At 40.4% G+C, this 15771-nt stretch overlaps 1 protein-coding gene across 2 annotated transcripts in view; it reads left to right on the forward strand.

Annotated features, from left to right (window-relative positions):
* The window catches only part of UBE3D (ubiquitin protein ligase E3D), an 86981-nt gene extending 71684 nt beyond the window's left edge, over nt 1–15297 (forward strand). Inside the window, exons 10-11 of one of the 2 annotated variants that reach the window (XR_010070420.1) lie at nt 11808–11954; nt 15165–15297. Coding sequence is in view for 1 of the 2 variants with exons in the window: in XM_063330099.1 (XP_063186169.1) it covers nt 11808–11828 (21 nt within the window). In the remaining variant the exon portion in view is untranslated. Of the gene's footprint in view, nt 1–11807; nt 12392–15164 lie in introns of those variants that run through there. The other variant, XM_063330099.1, reaches the window with a different exon arrangement.
* Nucleotides 15298–15771: the final 474 nt, after the last annotated feature.

Raw genomic sequence — 15771 nt, forward strand, 5'->3', positions numbered from 1 at the left:
TATTTAGTGTGAATGCTTGTCTACGCTTCAGTTTTTAGCAAGAGATACTACTTTCTCCTCCTTTCTCCTTATGTTTCCAGTTCAGTTCCTCGTTCTCTTTAGCTTTCCACCGTGTTGCTTCTAAAATTGAAATAGTCTAAGCCTGCTATTTTTACTCGCATTAAGGGCAGGGGAGGGGAGGGAGAAATAAGACAAGAAACACAAGCAAGAAACAGGCATCTCCAGCCAGGCCCTGGAGGGGATTCTGGCTTACAGATTTTACCTGCTGCTGCAGCTGGGAAACAAATAATTATTTTTGTGGTAATCTTGCTTTTCCTAGGGAAACAGTGTGAGCAGCACTGTGTGGAGACTTTGTCTCCTACTATAGTATATGAGCCATAGCACAGGCTGGAGGTAAATCATGACTAAAGGTGTATTGTGTGGGTTTACAGGAGAAGGGTTGGTGTGAGGAGGAAAATGTTAGGGGTAGTGGTTAAAAATAGGAGAAAGAAGATTTGAGTCAATGTGGTGAACGGTTCAATATTAGGGAATAATAGAGAAAATGTTAGTTTATGGTGAAGGGTTCATTTGAGCTGGAAAAATAAGCTGGTAATAGAAGACTGTATTTTTCATTTTTTCTGATTTCGATGATACAGCACTTCAAAGGCACTCTCCTGTTCTAGAGTTTGCTACAATACTTCATGGCTAAAGGGACAGGAGGAGGAGAGGAAGGAAGGAAGGAAGGAGACATTTGCCAGCTTAGAATCCAGCTGAGCACCCTATTGTGTAGTAAAGACTTAAAACCAGTGTTTCTCTTTCACATTTGTTAGCGCTTCCCTCTCTTCAAGTCATAATAGGATTGGAATACAGTAACAGAGGGTATTTTGCTAAGATAGATAGAACGCTTCATAAATTATATTGCAGAGAATACCACCAAAGAGCATCTAATTGAAAATAACAGCCATGCAAATGACCAGGACATTGCACATCTGGGTAAGCCAGCATCTCATCAAAGAAATAAGTGCATCGTGTGCTGACTGATCTCCGATCTCACACCTGACATGGCACCATACCTTATCAGCTTACTTTTGAGAGAGGTGATTTGATGATACTGTTGAAGCAAGATTATGTTGCCACTTAGTTGGGCCTGTTTATTCCCTCTGAAATTAGGTACCATTTACTTGCTTTGTGGTCAACAAAATAAATCTATATATCTCTCTGTCTAGACCTTTCTTTTAAAAGACATCAGGCTATGCATAGTGCCTCATGCACGGCTTTTTTTTCATTCTTTTCCTCATGGCTGAAATACTCTAAGAGGTGCAGTTGCTGGATACTACAGCAGAAGCGGTGTGTCACTCCTTTCCCTTTCAGGGGAAAATACAGCTGTGCTTCGGTGTTGTTGATGCTGGTCAGTTGAAACAGATTCCCAAGACTGCAAAGAAATCTAGTGATACGAGAACTACAAAAACACAACAGAGCCTTACAACGACCTGACTTTCAGGAAATTGGCCCAGAGCAAATCCTGCTGTGATAGCGGGCTGTGTGTGAAAATATGAGATGGGGTTGGAGTGCAGGTCTTTGAAAGGGTGGCAAACACGACCTTCTCTAATTCAGCTTTGTGCAACACCTTTCAGCAAGACTAGAATTTTTTAGGAGTTGCATCATATGTTCCAGTTTAGTGTGCCGAGGATTAATTTTTTCACGTGTCTCTAGCTTTAGGATGTAGCTAGCATGCTGTAAATTGACACAGCAGCTTGCGGTGCTTTGCTTGTTTTAGGTTACCGTGTGTCTCACAACTGCCCATACATGTATGTGCTTAAACAAATTTCTTTTCTACAGTGGTTTAAAATCACTCAAAATAGAAAAATATGTGTGTTGCGTGAAACGGGGCCAAGCAGTTTTGGCAGAAGATAAACCCCCTTGCGTTCTAACACTCCTGACCGAGGTGGGAGGCTAGGTGCAGCTAGGTTTAAATTCTGAGTGATGCCAAATTCAGCACTATCAGTCCAATTGCGTTTAATATGTATTAAACTATTACAATTTGGATACACTAATAGTGGACTGCACCTTCAGTTTAGTCGTGCTCCTGAACTAGCACGGCCTCTCTCGAGTCTTTGGTCGCGTTCAGTGAGAAAGCGAAACGACTAGCTACTTAAACAGTGCAGTTTATTTAAACAACAGATATATAGGTTCTTAGGGTTGCCGGTGATAAATACACTGTCTGCAAAGCACGTGCAAATAAAGATATTGTTAAGTATACAAAACGCATGGCAAAGTTATAAACGATACAGCCTGGCTATAAATGTAGGGTAAAGATTCTCTAGAGAAATTTTGAAGTCCCCAAGAAAACGCTCGGTATAATCGAAGTCTTACCCAACGGTAAGGGGGGGGAAGAAAGGCTCAGCCCGTCGACTGATCCTGGAAATCAGCGATGGAATTCTTCGCGATGGTGTCTTCCCTGGCATCCCCTCTCTCTCGGGCTATTTTTATACTATTTTTTTATCTTCAAAGTGGAGTTTGAGTGACTTTAGTCATACGTACTTTTATTATGATTAATGTACTCGAGGAGTGTTCGCACCTCGGGGGCAGATAGTCTCCGGGATGGAGGTGTGTTCTGGTACATTGTAGTGAGCAAAGTTCACACAAAGGACAGCATTTCATCAAGATTTGATGAAATGTTGGCTCGGGTAGCGTGTAGGCCGCTTATCTGTTCCGTAGTACCATCTCGTCCCCATATCTGCTATTCGTCACAAGGGAAGGCCACGGAACAAGCGTGTTCCGTTCCATCCCTCGTGTAGTTTCGCAAACAACCTTGTACAGGGAATCGCAGATGTTGCATTCTTCACGTGCCAGCTGCAGCTGTATTCTACCTCAGAAGCCTCTTGATTTTATGACTTTCCTTAATGTGTGAACAATGCTGTACTTTCGTATTCTTGGCCAATTTAGTAATTATTCCACAATGTGCTGCTCGGGTTGTCTGATTAGTGTGAAGTTCAGCATGGTAATTACTACAGTAAAAGCCAAACATCATCTGGTGTTGACTAAGAAAATCCTAAATTCCATGGGTTTTGTAGCCCAGTTCGCTTTGGATCAGTAATTGCAATGCAACATTGGTACTAAGTTCCATCCCCCACTGTGGTTTTAATTCAAGAGAAACTGTATTTAAGACTAACAAAGGTAAATAATACTGCTGTTTCTGTGCCTGCCTTAATGATGGGTACCACAAGAAGTAATGTCTGTAGTGGAAATAAAAGTGGTATAGGCTAATGAGGAAGGCTTGGCAAAAGACAAAATAAAGCCATGAAGTTTTGGGGCTTCCCGTATCTAGACGTAAAGAGACAAAGATCAATAGCATTCTCAACTTAACCTGAAAAAAAACAACCCAAAAACCCTTTTCCTTTTTTCACACGGAGAACTACTTGATCTAAAATAAAGAAAAATTGGTTGTCTTCATAGAAAATAGAAACACGCAGAGATTTATTTTCTACTGTTTTTGCAGTTGCTTATAGTTTTCCCTCTAATGCTTGGGCGAGCTGCAGCATGCAACTGTTCCATTAGCAAGGAGATAGCTTGCAGTGCACGTGCATAGCCTGGGATTTCAGAGAAATGTCTTGCTTTTTCTCATTTATCTCTGTCACATTTCAAATCCAGCTTCATTCTTATAAGAAACTAATGCTTTTAGGAAGGATTATTGAAAGAATGCATGCTGATTTATAGATGGGTTTATTTCATAAATCCTGAAGGGGCATTACCAGATTGAGAAATGATACTTAAAAAAAATAAATCCTTGCTTTGGTTACAATTAATTCCACTAGCAGTTGAATTAAAGGAATCTTGAAGTCTGTTTCTGCTTGGCTCTTTTGGTTATATTGTATATATTCCCCAGCTTGGACAGAAGAAATTGATTTATCAGAGTGACATTCTCCTGATAAGTTTCTTCCTGCAATGAAGACTGGAAAGCCCACAGATCTACAATGCCTTTCACCTCATAGAGGAGAGGACTTGCCTTTCCTCAGCCTTCTCTTAGAAGTGCTGGGGAATTTGCTGTTTAGATGGTAGGTCTGCTGAAACCAAGTTCTCCCCAGCTTTTGTTGCCACCAGTGTTTCTCTACTGCTGTGGTAGTGTAGCACTGACCAAAAATATGTTTCCTGTAAGACCATAGAGCTGCTTGAAACATTTTCTCTTTGAGATGGGAAATTTCTTGCAGATACATATGCTAAAGAATGACCTTGACCTCCTGTGGAGTGAGTGAGGTAAGAGTCCTTCACAAAATGTGTCCACCCAAATCTGAGCCCCGTAGGGGTTAGTGGATCAGATTGCAAAGCTGCCATCCTACATAGCCTTATTCTTCAACCAAATTTGCAGGGTTTTATCTTGTCAGGATAACATAGTTCCACAGCCTGTGCTTCTGTTGACTTCATTATTGCCATCACCACATAGTCCTGTGCAGCAAAGTGCTGCTGTGTTTGGCTGTGAGAGTATTCTGGATATATTTTCATTTCTGTCCCCACTGGAATTCCAGCATGATAGTGGTAGTCATGAAGGCTTTTGTACTGACCCTTGATTTTACCTTCTTATTTGATTAAATATTTCAAACTTGGCTTGTCCAACTATATCCGTTCAGTCAATCTGTAGCGTTGTATTATTGGTTTAGTCCCTTTTCAAGGGACTTGTATTCCTCTAGTGACATTTTTGTTTGAAATTCTTTGTTTTTCATAGTAAAGACTTACGTAAGTCTTACCAGCCTAGTGATGTGAAGCTGTGCTGCTGTGAGCACAGGCTGGTAGTTCCTCGGGTTGCTTAGTCCAAAAATGCCAAGGAAGGATAATTATATAAAACACTTTTTCATATTCTGATGCCTACTGAAAACCAGACTTCTCACTGCGTGGCATTTAAAGTGCGTTGGGAAACTTTCCCTTTCTGAGAGAACCTGAAACAATTATTTTTGACATGTTGTGGTAAGTGCTGCCATTGATTGGCTGTGGAGGGGATATTAGAGCAGCCAGGTCTACTTACGTGACCTCTGTGGCACAGGGGAAACAGAGATGGAGTGATGTAACGTTCAGCTAGCATCCCAAGAACCTGGACTGTAGAAAAAAAGGGAATTAAACATCAGTGTAACAGAGGGCAACTTTGCAGCTGGAGTACAGCCAGGGAGTTTGCAGGCTACCAGGAGGCCATCTTAAGGCAAGTAAATTCTACACTGTCAAGGTGGGGACATCTCTGTCTCTTCTCATTCTTCTAGTAGTGAATATGCTGCCTTCCTCTCCAATATCCTCTAAAAATGCCTTTGCACTTCCCCAGGAGCAACCTCAGAGATGTAGGGGTAATATGCAGCAGCTTGGTAGCATTCAGTCTGGAAAAGACAGCTGCTTTTTTATGCGTCTGTGGATTTAGTGGGGGCGAGTGTAAATATAGCAGTTAATGTTCTCTCACGTCTCTGCTCATCTAATACCATCTGCTTTGTGTCCGTTCATTCACACTGGTGCCAAAACGTATTTCTGGAACAGGTTATTTGTTCATCGGGGGCCTTGGTCCCTGACCGTTAGGTGAGAGCGAATATATAAACTGTGCGGTATGAGTAGGTGGGCGAGCTCTTGAGTTTTAGTGTGGTTATTTATAATCGGCAATTGCCAATAGTTGCTAATCCACAGGGTAATGGTAACAGCTGTAAGACATCGCTGCTGCTGCTGGTGGTACAGGAATGGGAAGAGCACTGTTGCGCCTCAGAGAAGGCAGTGTTCCTTTGGCTCCTCCGTGCCTCGTCAGCAGCTGTGGGAACACCAGACTTTGAGCAGAGTTTTCCAGAAACCATGTATTTATAGAGCTGGGACCTGGACATGGTGCAGATGCTTTATAATCATTATAATGGTCCCTCTCCTTTATTTAACAGCATTGAGAAATGTATCAGGCAGGATTATGGCCTCCTCTATGTGTTTATGCACATTGTCACTGTAGTTGTACCAGTACATTATTAAATACAGGGTTGGGTTTTTTTTACATGTAGGCTCAGTTGTGCTCACACAAATGTGGTTATATCAATTCCTCTGATTGTTTTTTCAAGGTAGAGGTGTATTCTATGTACGGGGCATCTTGACTGCATTATAATTGCAACCACCCAAGTAGTTTTATTAGCTATAATTATTAAGGCTTAAACCGTAACAGTTAGCACTAGTCATAGCATTCGTGGTAACACAAATCTATGTGAATTAAACTTTGGACTGAGTCTTTGTGTATACAGTATCTTCCAAATCCAGCTGTATGCGTGGAAGGAAACACTATTCTCAGCCTTTCTCTCTTGTTTCCACTAGAACTTTGTCTCTCCCCTGTGATGTGCCTGCAGAATTGTTTGTGCAAGCCCTCCCTTTCTAGTTTCCAGGATAAGTCAATCTGGTTACCACAGACCAGAGTTTAGCATACCAATCTGATTTCACCAAACACTAGGTAGAAAGCTTGAAATGGCATTTTGTGGGGAGAGAGGAACAGTAACTTGCGGCAGAGGGATGCCGTTGGCCCTGTGAAGTTAATGTGTTCCATAGCTGGAAGGATAGCTGGATCTAGGATCAGAGGTCTGCCCGCAGCTGTCCGCATCTTCTTGGGAAGGTTACTCTCTTCCTGCACACATGGATGGCATGGCATTGCTTGATTATCTGTCAGCCTTGAGTGGAAATGAATACAGCATTTGACGTTGTTTGTAGGCTGTAGCCTCATTGGTGTCTAATTGTTTCCTCTGAAGTCGTTCAATCACGCCTGATTTCACACTAGCATATGTGCAGGATTAAAGCATGGGTATCTGTTCATGTACAGATTGGCTGCCTGCAGTAGATAAGATTTAAGACAGCAGTGGAAGTTGTATTCTTCAAAAACGCAATGTGATGTTATGAACTGTGTGTGGTAGTGTTTAAAAATTGGTCTAATGTTCAAAGAAGACAATAGTAAAATGTCTTACATGTTAAGGCTTCAGTTTTGAGACTAGTAGTGGAGTTTTGTTCTTTGATGTGCAACGGAACAGCAAAACCAGAGCAGTCGTATTTCAGGAAGCGTTTGTACGTTTAATAGGTTCATTTTCTTCTGCTGAAACCAAAGCATATGCAACTACTTTCAACCCACTATTTTCCTTTATAATTATGCAGGAGTAAGCAGAAGTACAATTCCCTCTCTAATACTGAAGAGAAATTCTATAGTATATCTTCTGCCTACTTTTGTTTAACTCTTGGGAGAGCCATAGGTATTAGAGATTTGAGAGAAATACAGAGAGATCTTTATTTATGCATGATTCACTTGGTCTCCTTTAAAGAGAATACAAACACAGGAACAGTTTAAAGTTTGCATTACAGCATGGGAATGTGTCTTTTGGCATACAGGTTGTTTTCCTGTTTTGTTGAAATAAGGATCTGGCTTCTTTTCTGTTTTGCAGCTGATTGAAAGATTGAACTGTTTTTCCTTTGCTTAGCTGAGAAAATAATTTTCTCCTGGTGCTGCGTTTCCTCTGTCTGTTGTCAGCTTCACAAGACAGATCGTATGCACTGGATTTGCAGATTGCATTTCTTTAAAATATGTTGTTTAGCTGCCTCTAGTCACACTTCTGCTTCTCTTACAGCAGTCATCCTCTCTGCCCGCTCACCCAGTGTTACTACTTGGGTAGAAGAGATTTCTTTTCAGCAGCTTCTGCCATCTGGAACCCCCTTCTTTTGGCTCCTTCATTCATTAGATCTCCATAACTTTTGAAATATTTTCTGAAATTATAACTTTTTTCTTTCACCTATTACTCCTCGGTGTATGACTCTGTGACTGGATGCTTAATTTAGTAGGAAATGCCCTTACCCCACTGTTTCCGTGAAATTTTTACTGTATGAAGTCAGGAAAATGCTTTGAGGCACAGCTTGACAAAACACTCTATAAAATAAAATGTTATTAGAAAGTTTCAGAAAGACTGAAACCTATAACCCCATAACTACATTCTCCCTACTGAGGAAAGAATATTGCCAGTCTCTGTTTTTGTAGCTTGTAGTAAAAGAGTTTCCACCAGCATAGTGCTGCTGTTTCACTTGCCTGGGCGCGTGTATGGACAACATTGTCACAGAGTCGCAGAATGGCTGTGGCTGGAGGGGGCACCTCTGGAGACTGCCCCATCCAACCCCACCGCTCAGGCAGGGGCAGCCAGAGCCAGGTGCCCTGGGCTGTTTCCAGTTGGGCTTGGAATGTGCAAAAGACAGATGGAGATTGCACAACCTGTCTAGGCAACCTGTTGCAAAGTTTGACCATGTAAGCGTGCTCTCTGACAGGATGCTTTTCCAGTCCTCGCTGTCATTCCCACATAGTCTGGAGTATGCTTAACAGTTTGACATTTTGCATTTTCCCATTTTTGTGGGGAGGCTAAGGGAGCACAACCTGGATTTCTTAACTTGCCCTGACTCTGAAAGCTTCTAACAAAGTTGTTGCTGCTTTATTGTTTACAGAAAAAAGCAATTTTGTGAGATATATCATTTGTATGCCTGTGGTATTCTACTGCTCCCTCTGTATTGACATCTTTTAAAATGCTTGAAAATGTGGAGTTTATGTTTGTTCATCATCCAGAGGTCTTAGCAGCTTCTGGCTCTGTGGAAACTAATGGGGCGGAGTGCTGCGATGCACTTGATATTCTGAGATAGAATAAGATTATCATCTTCTGAAATAATTGTGAGGAAATGAAGAAACAACGCCACCTGTCACGTAAGTAAGGGTGCTAGCGTACAAAGATCAGTTCTTAGTGATGGATTAGTATTAGGTATCTTGAGTCCTTTAAGAAGAGGACAACGTGCTGAGATAAGGTCAATAAAAAATCCTTGAATAAACTGATTAGAGAACTGACTGTTATTCTGAATTTAGTGATATACTCTAGTCTGTAGATCAGATGGCTGTTTGGAGCGTTATTTTTCTTTCAAAGTGTACTAGTAGTGGGGAAATACCGGATTTACAGACTTCACTGAAAGAGCTGCTACTAGACCTGCAAGAGACCAGTAGTTGTCCATCTTGGAGAGAAGGTGTCATAATAGATGGAGAACTTGGGGAGAACCACTTAGTCCCACTTTCCCATCCTATAGTAATTCATTTATTCTGCAGAACATACAGTTTACTACTGTTCAGAGATCCAAGAGCATCTGCAGTAACAGTGATGATAAAGAAGTATTTTATACGCTTCGTATTGGACGAGATGGAATGTCTTAAGTAGTTTAGTTTTACTTGGTTTTGTTCTCAAACATCTTCATGTGTTGCAGGAGTTTTTTGAACAGCTTATGATTTTTGCATGTTATCCCTTTTTACGTTAGCTATGTCAACTGCAGGAATAATCTAATGTGCTCTTTTCATTCACATCGGTAGTAAATATAAATACAGACAGTGATAAATGATTCCTTTTGATGTTTTTCATTTTATTGGGCAGTAGGGGAGCCTAGCAGCCTAGGGAAACATTATGCTGCAAATAATCCTCTGGAAGGAGTGAAAAAGCATATTTCATGCATTGTAAAATACAGCAACTAGTCAAATTAAACAAATATATCTACCCTAATGATACCTCAAGACTGTGTATCAAAGGATCTGCAATGTTGGGTAGAAAAATCTGCTTAACATTTTGAATCTTATGAATTGAGCTGGTTATTACTTTTCTTGATTTTTCTTTTTCTTCCTTGCAATGCAAGGAGAAATTTCTTGCCTTGTTAAAGCCAATGTGAGTTTTGACTTAATTGGTGCCAGGATTTCATCCCTTACCTGTGTTACTTGTGACTCTTCTGCTTAGGTAAGATTTTACATTTGCTATGAATTATGCATGTATCTCTATTCATCAGAGTGACTAAATCATGAGAAAGGTGACAGACATATTGATTTTCCTTTCATCTTATGTCTTTTACGGCGGGAGTCTTTGGCCTAATGGATAAATTTCCCTACATGATGAGTAGTCTCTAGCCTTTACCACACCCATTGGTTGAGCTCACAGAAATGTTTTTGGTGTTGGAAAATGCTAATTAAGCTGAATGAAAACTCTTAGTGGGAATATGTCAATGTGATGAGATTTTCACCAGAAAGCAGTCAAACTTCCACCCTGGCCAGTTGGGTATTTGCTGGCCAGCTTTGCTTACAGATGTTTCTGAAAATTTCTGTTCTACATGAAAATTTCTGTTTCTGAATTTTAGTTCCAGTTTGGAAGAAAAACAGAATGATTCAGAAATGTGGAAGCTTTTGGGGATCTCAGTTGTCTTATCTGTACAAACCCTTCCATGTAGCAACATTGCAGCTTTCTAATAACTTACTGTGGTTAGTGTTGGAGCAGCAGAAGAGATGATCAGGAATTGAGATCACTTGATTTTTTCCATTCTTAACCAAGAATTGCTTTTGTCACATCCCATTCATGCCTCATAGTCGTGTAATTTTAGACATAAATCCCTTGTATGAATGATTTTCTGAGAAGTCTCTTAGATATGTTAAAACTTGCTTAATTTCTTGCACGCTCTATAGCAGACGTAACTCTCTTAAACATGTAACTCTCTTCTTTGGGCATAGGATCCAAACTAAATGTTTTTACTCTGTTTTGCCCTCTGTTCTGAACAATCAGTGATATTTTAAGCTTTAATTCAATTTCTTCTCGTCGATCACGCTTCATGCATTCTTTAGTCACAGTATCAAGTAGAGTGGTGACTGAGGGTCAGCTCTGAAAATCCAAAACAGTAATTGATGGTAATTCAAATCTTCACTTAAGTTACTGTTGAAAGATCTTGGAGAGACAAAAGGGGAAGTGTATGTCTCAAGTGATTTTTTTCTTGTGTGTCTTTCATTGGGTAGGAGAAACAGGTTATATTTTCAGAAGACTGTTGTGTAACGTGATGGTCTTTTGGGGTTTTTTTTTGGTCCTTCTGTGGTGGCATCTGTCCATCTTTTTTTCTGTCCTTGTGATCAGTAAAGTTCCCAATTGAATATCTGAAGCAATCTCCTTGGCAGGTGAGAATCTGGACGTGTGATTGCATTTTCATTCAGCTAACTTGACTTTATGAGTTCGTATCTGGTTCTGAAGGTTCTGAAGGTTAGTATAGGTTCTGAAGAAGGCTAAACAAAACCAAAACCATGCAGGGGAAACTGCTGCATGCATGTGACCAAGAACAAATGAGTTGGGACACCAGAAATCCTATAGATCTCTTGTATTTGATAGATCACCTTCCTTCTAAATAGCTGTTAGACATGACAGTCCACTTAGTGCACTAAAAAGAAGAGGTACATCGTTTGCTATCTTCTGATCATATACAAGTATTTGTCTTCTCCCCTAGGGTAGAATTTTGGTTCCTGGTCATTTTAAAATGTAAGGCGTTTTTTCTTTATGACTTCAAACTTTTCATCAGGACTTTTTGTCCTGACTTTGGAATGAGGATTTCACTTATAGCAACAGCATGGTTCAAACAAGCTAATATTCTCGCAAAACAGGGAATGTATCAAAGATTTAATCTAAGCTAGTTTCAAATACTATCAAATAGCCTTTAAAGTTAGAGAGGATGAACACCTTGTGCTTTGTTATTCTGGGTAAAAAAATGGTTTTGATATGTAGTTCAGTAACAAGTGCAGTGCAGTGCTTGAGCTAAAAGAGTAAGCTTGGGAATTTTTAGGAGACGTATTAGGGAGAAAAGTGGTGGGAAAGCAACACTGCTCTCAAATATAGCCTCTGCTCTCTCATTGTGTTAGTGTGTTAATTTTTTGAAGTGAAAAGATGATTATAATATGTAATTTCAGTTAATACAATGAAACGTTTTTGTTTTACCTGCAGTGTTGAGACTAATCACAGTATTGTTTTTGCTTCCTTTTACAGGTTGCCTTTTTGAAGATGTGAAGAATGCAGATACCTGTCTTGAAAACTATTCTCAAATTCATTTTCAGCAGAAACGTACAGATGGCTTCCAATGGTGTGACTTCTAGAAAAAAATCCACTGGCCATACAAAGCAAAATGGAGATGTGGTGTGTTATTCTTCATATCTGAATTTGTTTCAAAACCAAAGCCTGTTTATGTAGACTGGCTTTCAAAGTCCATTTTTAAAATCTTACAATAAAAAATGCTGCCTTGTTGGAAAATGGCTATATTTTGGGAGAATGCGTTCTGGAGGGAATATTCTTCTTAGAGGAGTTCTTTGAAAATTCCTGAATTTCAAGGAAAGCTAACATGCCCTGTACTCATGAAGTTATCATAATGTAGGAGGTGACCCTGCAAAGTGTTGGACACCTTCTCTGGGTTTTACACATCAAAGAACAAGTAGCTGAAGCCTCCCAGCACCCTGTCTAGATATCATTTTATTTTTATGCTATTATTTTAGTTTCCAGTATTGAAGAAAGAACAAAAATATTCTGAGTTGCCTATTCAGGGACTAAATTATCTAGCTGCAAGATATTTTGTCTACGCACCAATGTTTAGTCATTTTATGAATAAAATATATTTTCTAAATCAGTTTACCGTTTGTTCTGCTTAATTTCTGCAGCAGTTTCAGCTTCCCAGAGCATGACTGAGTGATTTGCAGATGGGATTCATTCCTATCACACAGAAATACTCCAACTTTAAAATCTTTTTCCAACCTATTTAAATGACCCTTGTGGTTTTGCGAGTATGGAGCAATCTTAGGTCAGAGAATATTTATGCTTTTGAGGTTCAATCTCTGTCATGTCCTGCCTCATTTCGTATTGTGGCCATGAAGAGTTAATCTGCCTCTAGTAATATCCATGGTTCCAGAATGAGTATATTTTTTGGGAAAAAACCCTTCCAGAGGTGAAAGACAAATCAGCCCCATCATGCCTGGTCTGTGCTGTGGTTTGGATTTGTGACTCCAGCAGTGCTGATAGCACACCAATGTTTTGACTGTAGCTGAACCTTCTCTTTTATTTCCCACTCTGCCCCCATCTCACCCCAGTGATTAGGCAAGAAGTTAGGAGGGGGGGACACAGCGGGGAGAGCTGACCTGAATTGGGCAAAGGGATATTCCGTACCATACAGCATCATGCAGTATGGTAGCAGTAAAAACTGGGGTAAAGGAAAAAGGGGGAGAGGGGTGTCTTCCAAGGTGGTGGTTGCTCAGAGCATAGCTGGGCACCGGTCTGCTTGTGGGAGGTGACGACTTACTGGCTTTGCATCACTTGGGTTTGTTGTGCTTTTTTTCTCTTTTCTTCACTTACTAAACTGACTTTCTCTTGACCCACAAGTTTTCTTGCTTTTGCTCTTCCTGTTCTCTGCCCCGTTGTCCTGGTTGAGGAACAGTGTGGTGGGGGAGTGAGCAGCTTGGGTGGGTGCTTAGCTGCTGGCCAGGGTCGACCCACCACAACTGGAAGCAGAAGTTGTGAAGTCCCCAGAAGAAAAAGAATAAATCTTTCTGTTCCAGCTTCTTCCTTCCCATTTGGAGACATTTTCCTTCCCCGGGTTCACAATGGGCAGAATTGTCAGTCTGTGTATATACCAGGGGCAGGACAATTTGACACACTTAGTGTCATGTTTCCCTTTCCTTGGTTCTAGCTCCGAGACCTCCATTAACATTTGACCATTGACATTATCTGGAAAATATCAGACCGCATATGATGATGTATAAATGCCTTGGATGGGTTTCCATTTGAAAATAGATTTCTTTGGCCATATTCAAGAAAAAAAATGTTTTTGATACTTTCTCAGGTACCAGGCAATACATTGCTCAGAACTCCTGTTTCTGAAGACAACTTTCTTGGCTTTTTTTCCCCTCCTGTTACTTATGTGATCTTTCCTGCTAAGCCAGTAGTGGATTTGAGGTGCGACAGCTTCATTTGACACTTTCTTGCATTCAAGCTGCTTTATAAAAGCAAAACTTGGCCATTTTTTCAGTATTATTTTAGCAGTGAACCATAGGCTTTCATAAACAATGGACTTGAGTTCAGAAAAACTGTTGAGTTCTCCGCAAGGCTCCTTCCTTGACCTTTGCCTGTCACTGCTTTTGCCTCCATTTCTCTGTCTGTTGAATAGCACGGTGCTTGTTGACATCAACATTTTGAAAAGTTGTGTAAGTACAAAGTACAATTAGTTACCGTGTTATTTTCTTTGCGTCCAGAGTTAGTGGTGCATTTTAGTCTAGTCTAAATACCATGTTTGGATACATCCATAAGAGAAAGCTTGTTTAGTTTTGAAGTGTGCAGACAGTATCTCCATGCAGATGGAAAAGCATGCACCAAGATAGGACCTGGCCTAGAAGCCTTGTTCTTAGAAAATATTTGGTCCTTCTTATCGCTTGCCCTCTCTCCCCAGCACTTTTTTATCCGTTACAGTCTGCATTTTCACTGCAGAAGGTGTCTTAATTTTTTGCTTTCTGTAGTGCCAAGCACAGTGTTAGTCTTTAAATAATAATAATAAATCAGCAATGATGTTAAGAAGGCCCCAGCTCACATTAACTGAGATAGATGGGCATCCTTTCCTAATGTGCGGTTTCCAAATAGTGTATGGCAACACGAAGATATTAAAAACGTCAGCTTTAATTCTAATATGCTACCGGGTTATGAAGTTGGCTATTGGTGTGGTGCAGAAAACACGCCTATCTGTCAGGCCAGTGCTGTTCTCACCATTAGCAACAACAGACAATAATGTTGTTTCTGTCATTAACGGGTCACGGGGCGATTTGTATTAGCGTAGGGCATGTTACTTTGTTTAAACAAGTTTGGCCATTTAACTGGGATAGTTAAACTGGCATACCAAAATGGGTCCCAATGGGGTTATTTTAATTCCAAATTTAGAGTGGCTTTCTAGCTGAGTTTAAATTCCCTCTAGAGTAGGTTAGGATAAACTGAATAATAATAACAAATGGGTTGATCAGGGAGCTATACTGGTATTACCCTCTGAGTTGAAGGGCAAGTTCTAGCTTACCTCCATCTTATTTTTCTGCATAGGGAAACTTTTATATATAAGGAGCAACTTTAATTAAAATTTACAATGGATGTTTCTGCACTCAAACATCCTGGGTTTAAATGCAAATGCTTTTCAGTAATTTTCTCTCTGTTTTGCTGCCTTCATTTCCGTTCCTCCAGAACGTCACTTTGTGGTTTCAGTTTTAGGCTCTGCGTCCTTTCGTTTCTCTCCTAGCCAATGGTGCTCCATTATAAATGACAGGTAACTTGTTTGAGGTACTGCATTAGCTCATCAGCCTCATCCCTTTTGGTTTTCCTCCACAGGTTTTCTTGCTGCCGTTGTATCGCTGTCGTAGAAGCACCGCAAAACCTGCAGATGGACAGATTATAGAAACATGAGCAACTCTGTCTTGACTAGATTTTTTTGGTTTATTCTTTCAGAGCAGGCTGAATTGCCTTCTAGCAGATGCCGTGGAGCATTAGGCAATGTTCACAGAACATCAGGAATTTTGCAGGTCCATGTGCTAAGGGCTCAGTAGCAACATTATGTGTCTTCTGATATCTGATGGTGACATTAAAGTGTGGCGTTTTCCTTACTGTGGACAGCAATTGCTGTGCTCAGGTCCCGTGGTTCTGCGGTTCAGTGTGTTCAGATGGTGTTCTCTTAAACATAGCAGGAATATTATTGTCTCACGCCATATTGTGTCCAGTGGCACGTGCTTCATTCCCATCTGACCTCCTTACACATGGATTGTGCAGGTCTATGTACTGTGTAATAGATGCCCAGTATTGATGCTCAACTGATGCCTCAGTAATAGATGCTTCTTCTACCTGCCTGTATTCATTGATGATATAAATGTGTATCAATTTATCATTGTAAACAATAGAAAACTGTTTGTTTCAAAATATAGAATGCTATTTTCACTTATGT

This window comes from Chroicocephalus ridibundus, chromosome 3 (assembly GCF_963924245.1).
Source record: "Chroicocephalus ridibundus chromosome 3, bChrRid1.1, whole genome shotgun sequence".
Classification (NCBI taxonomy): Eukaryota; Metazoa; Chordata; class Aves; order Charadriiformes; family Laridae; genus Chroicocephalus; species Chroicocephalus ridibundus.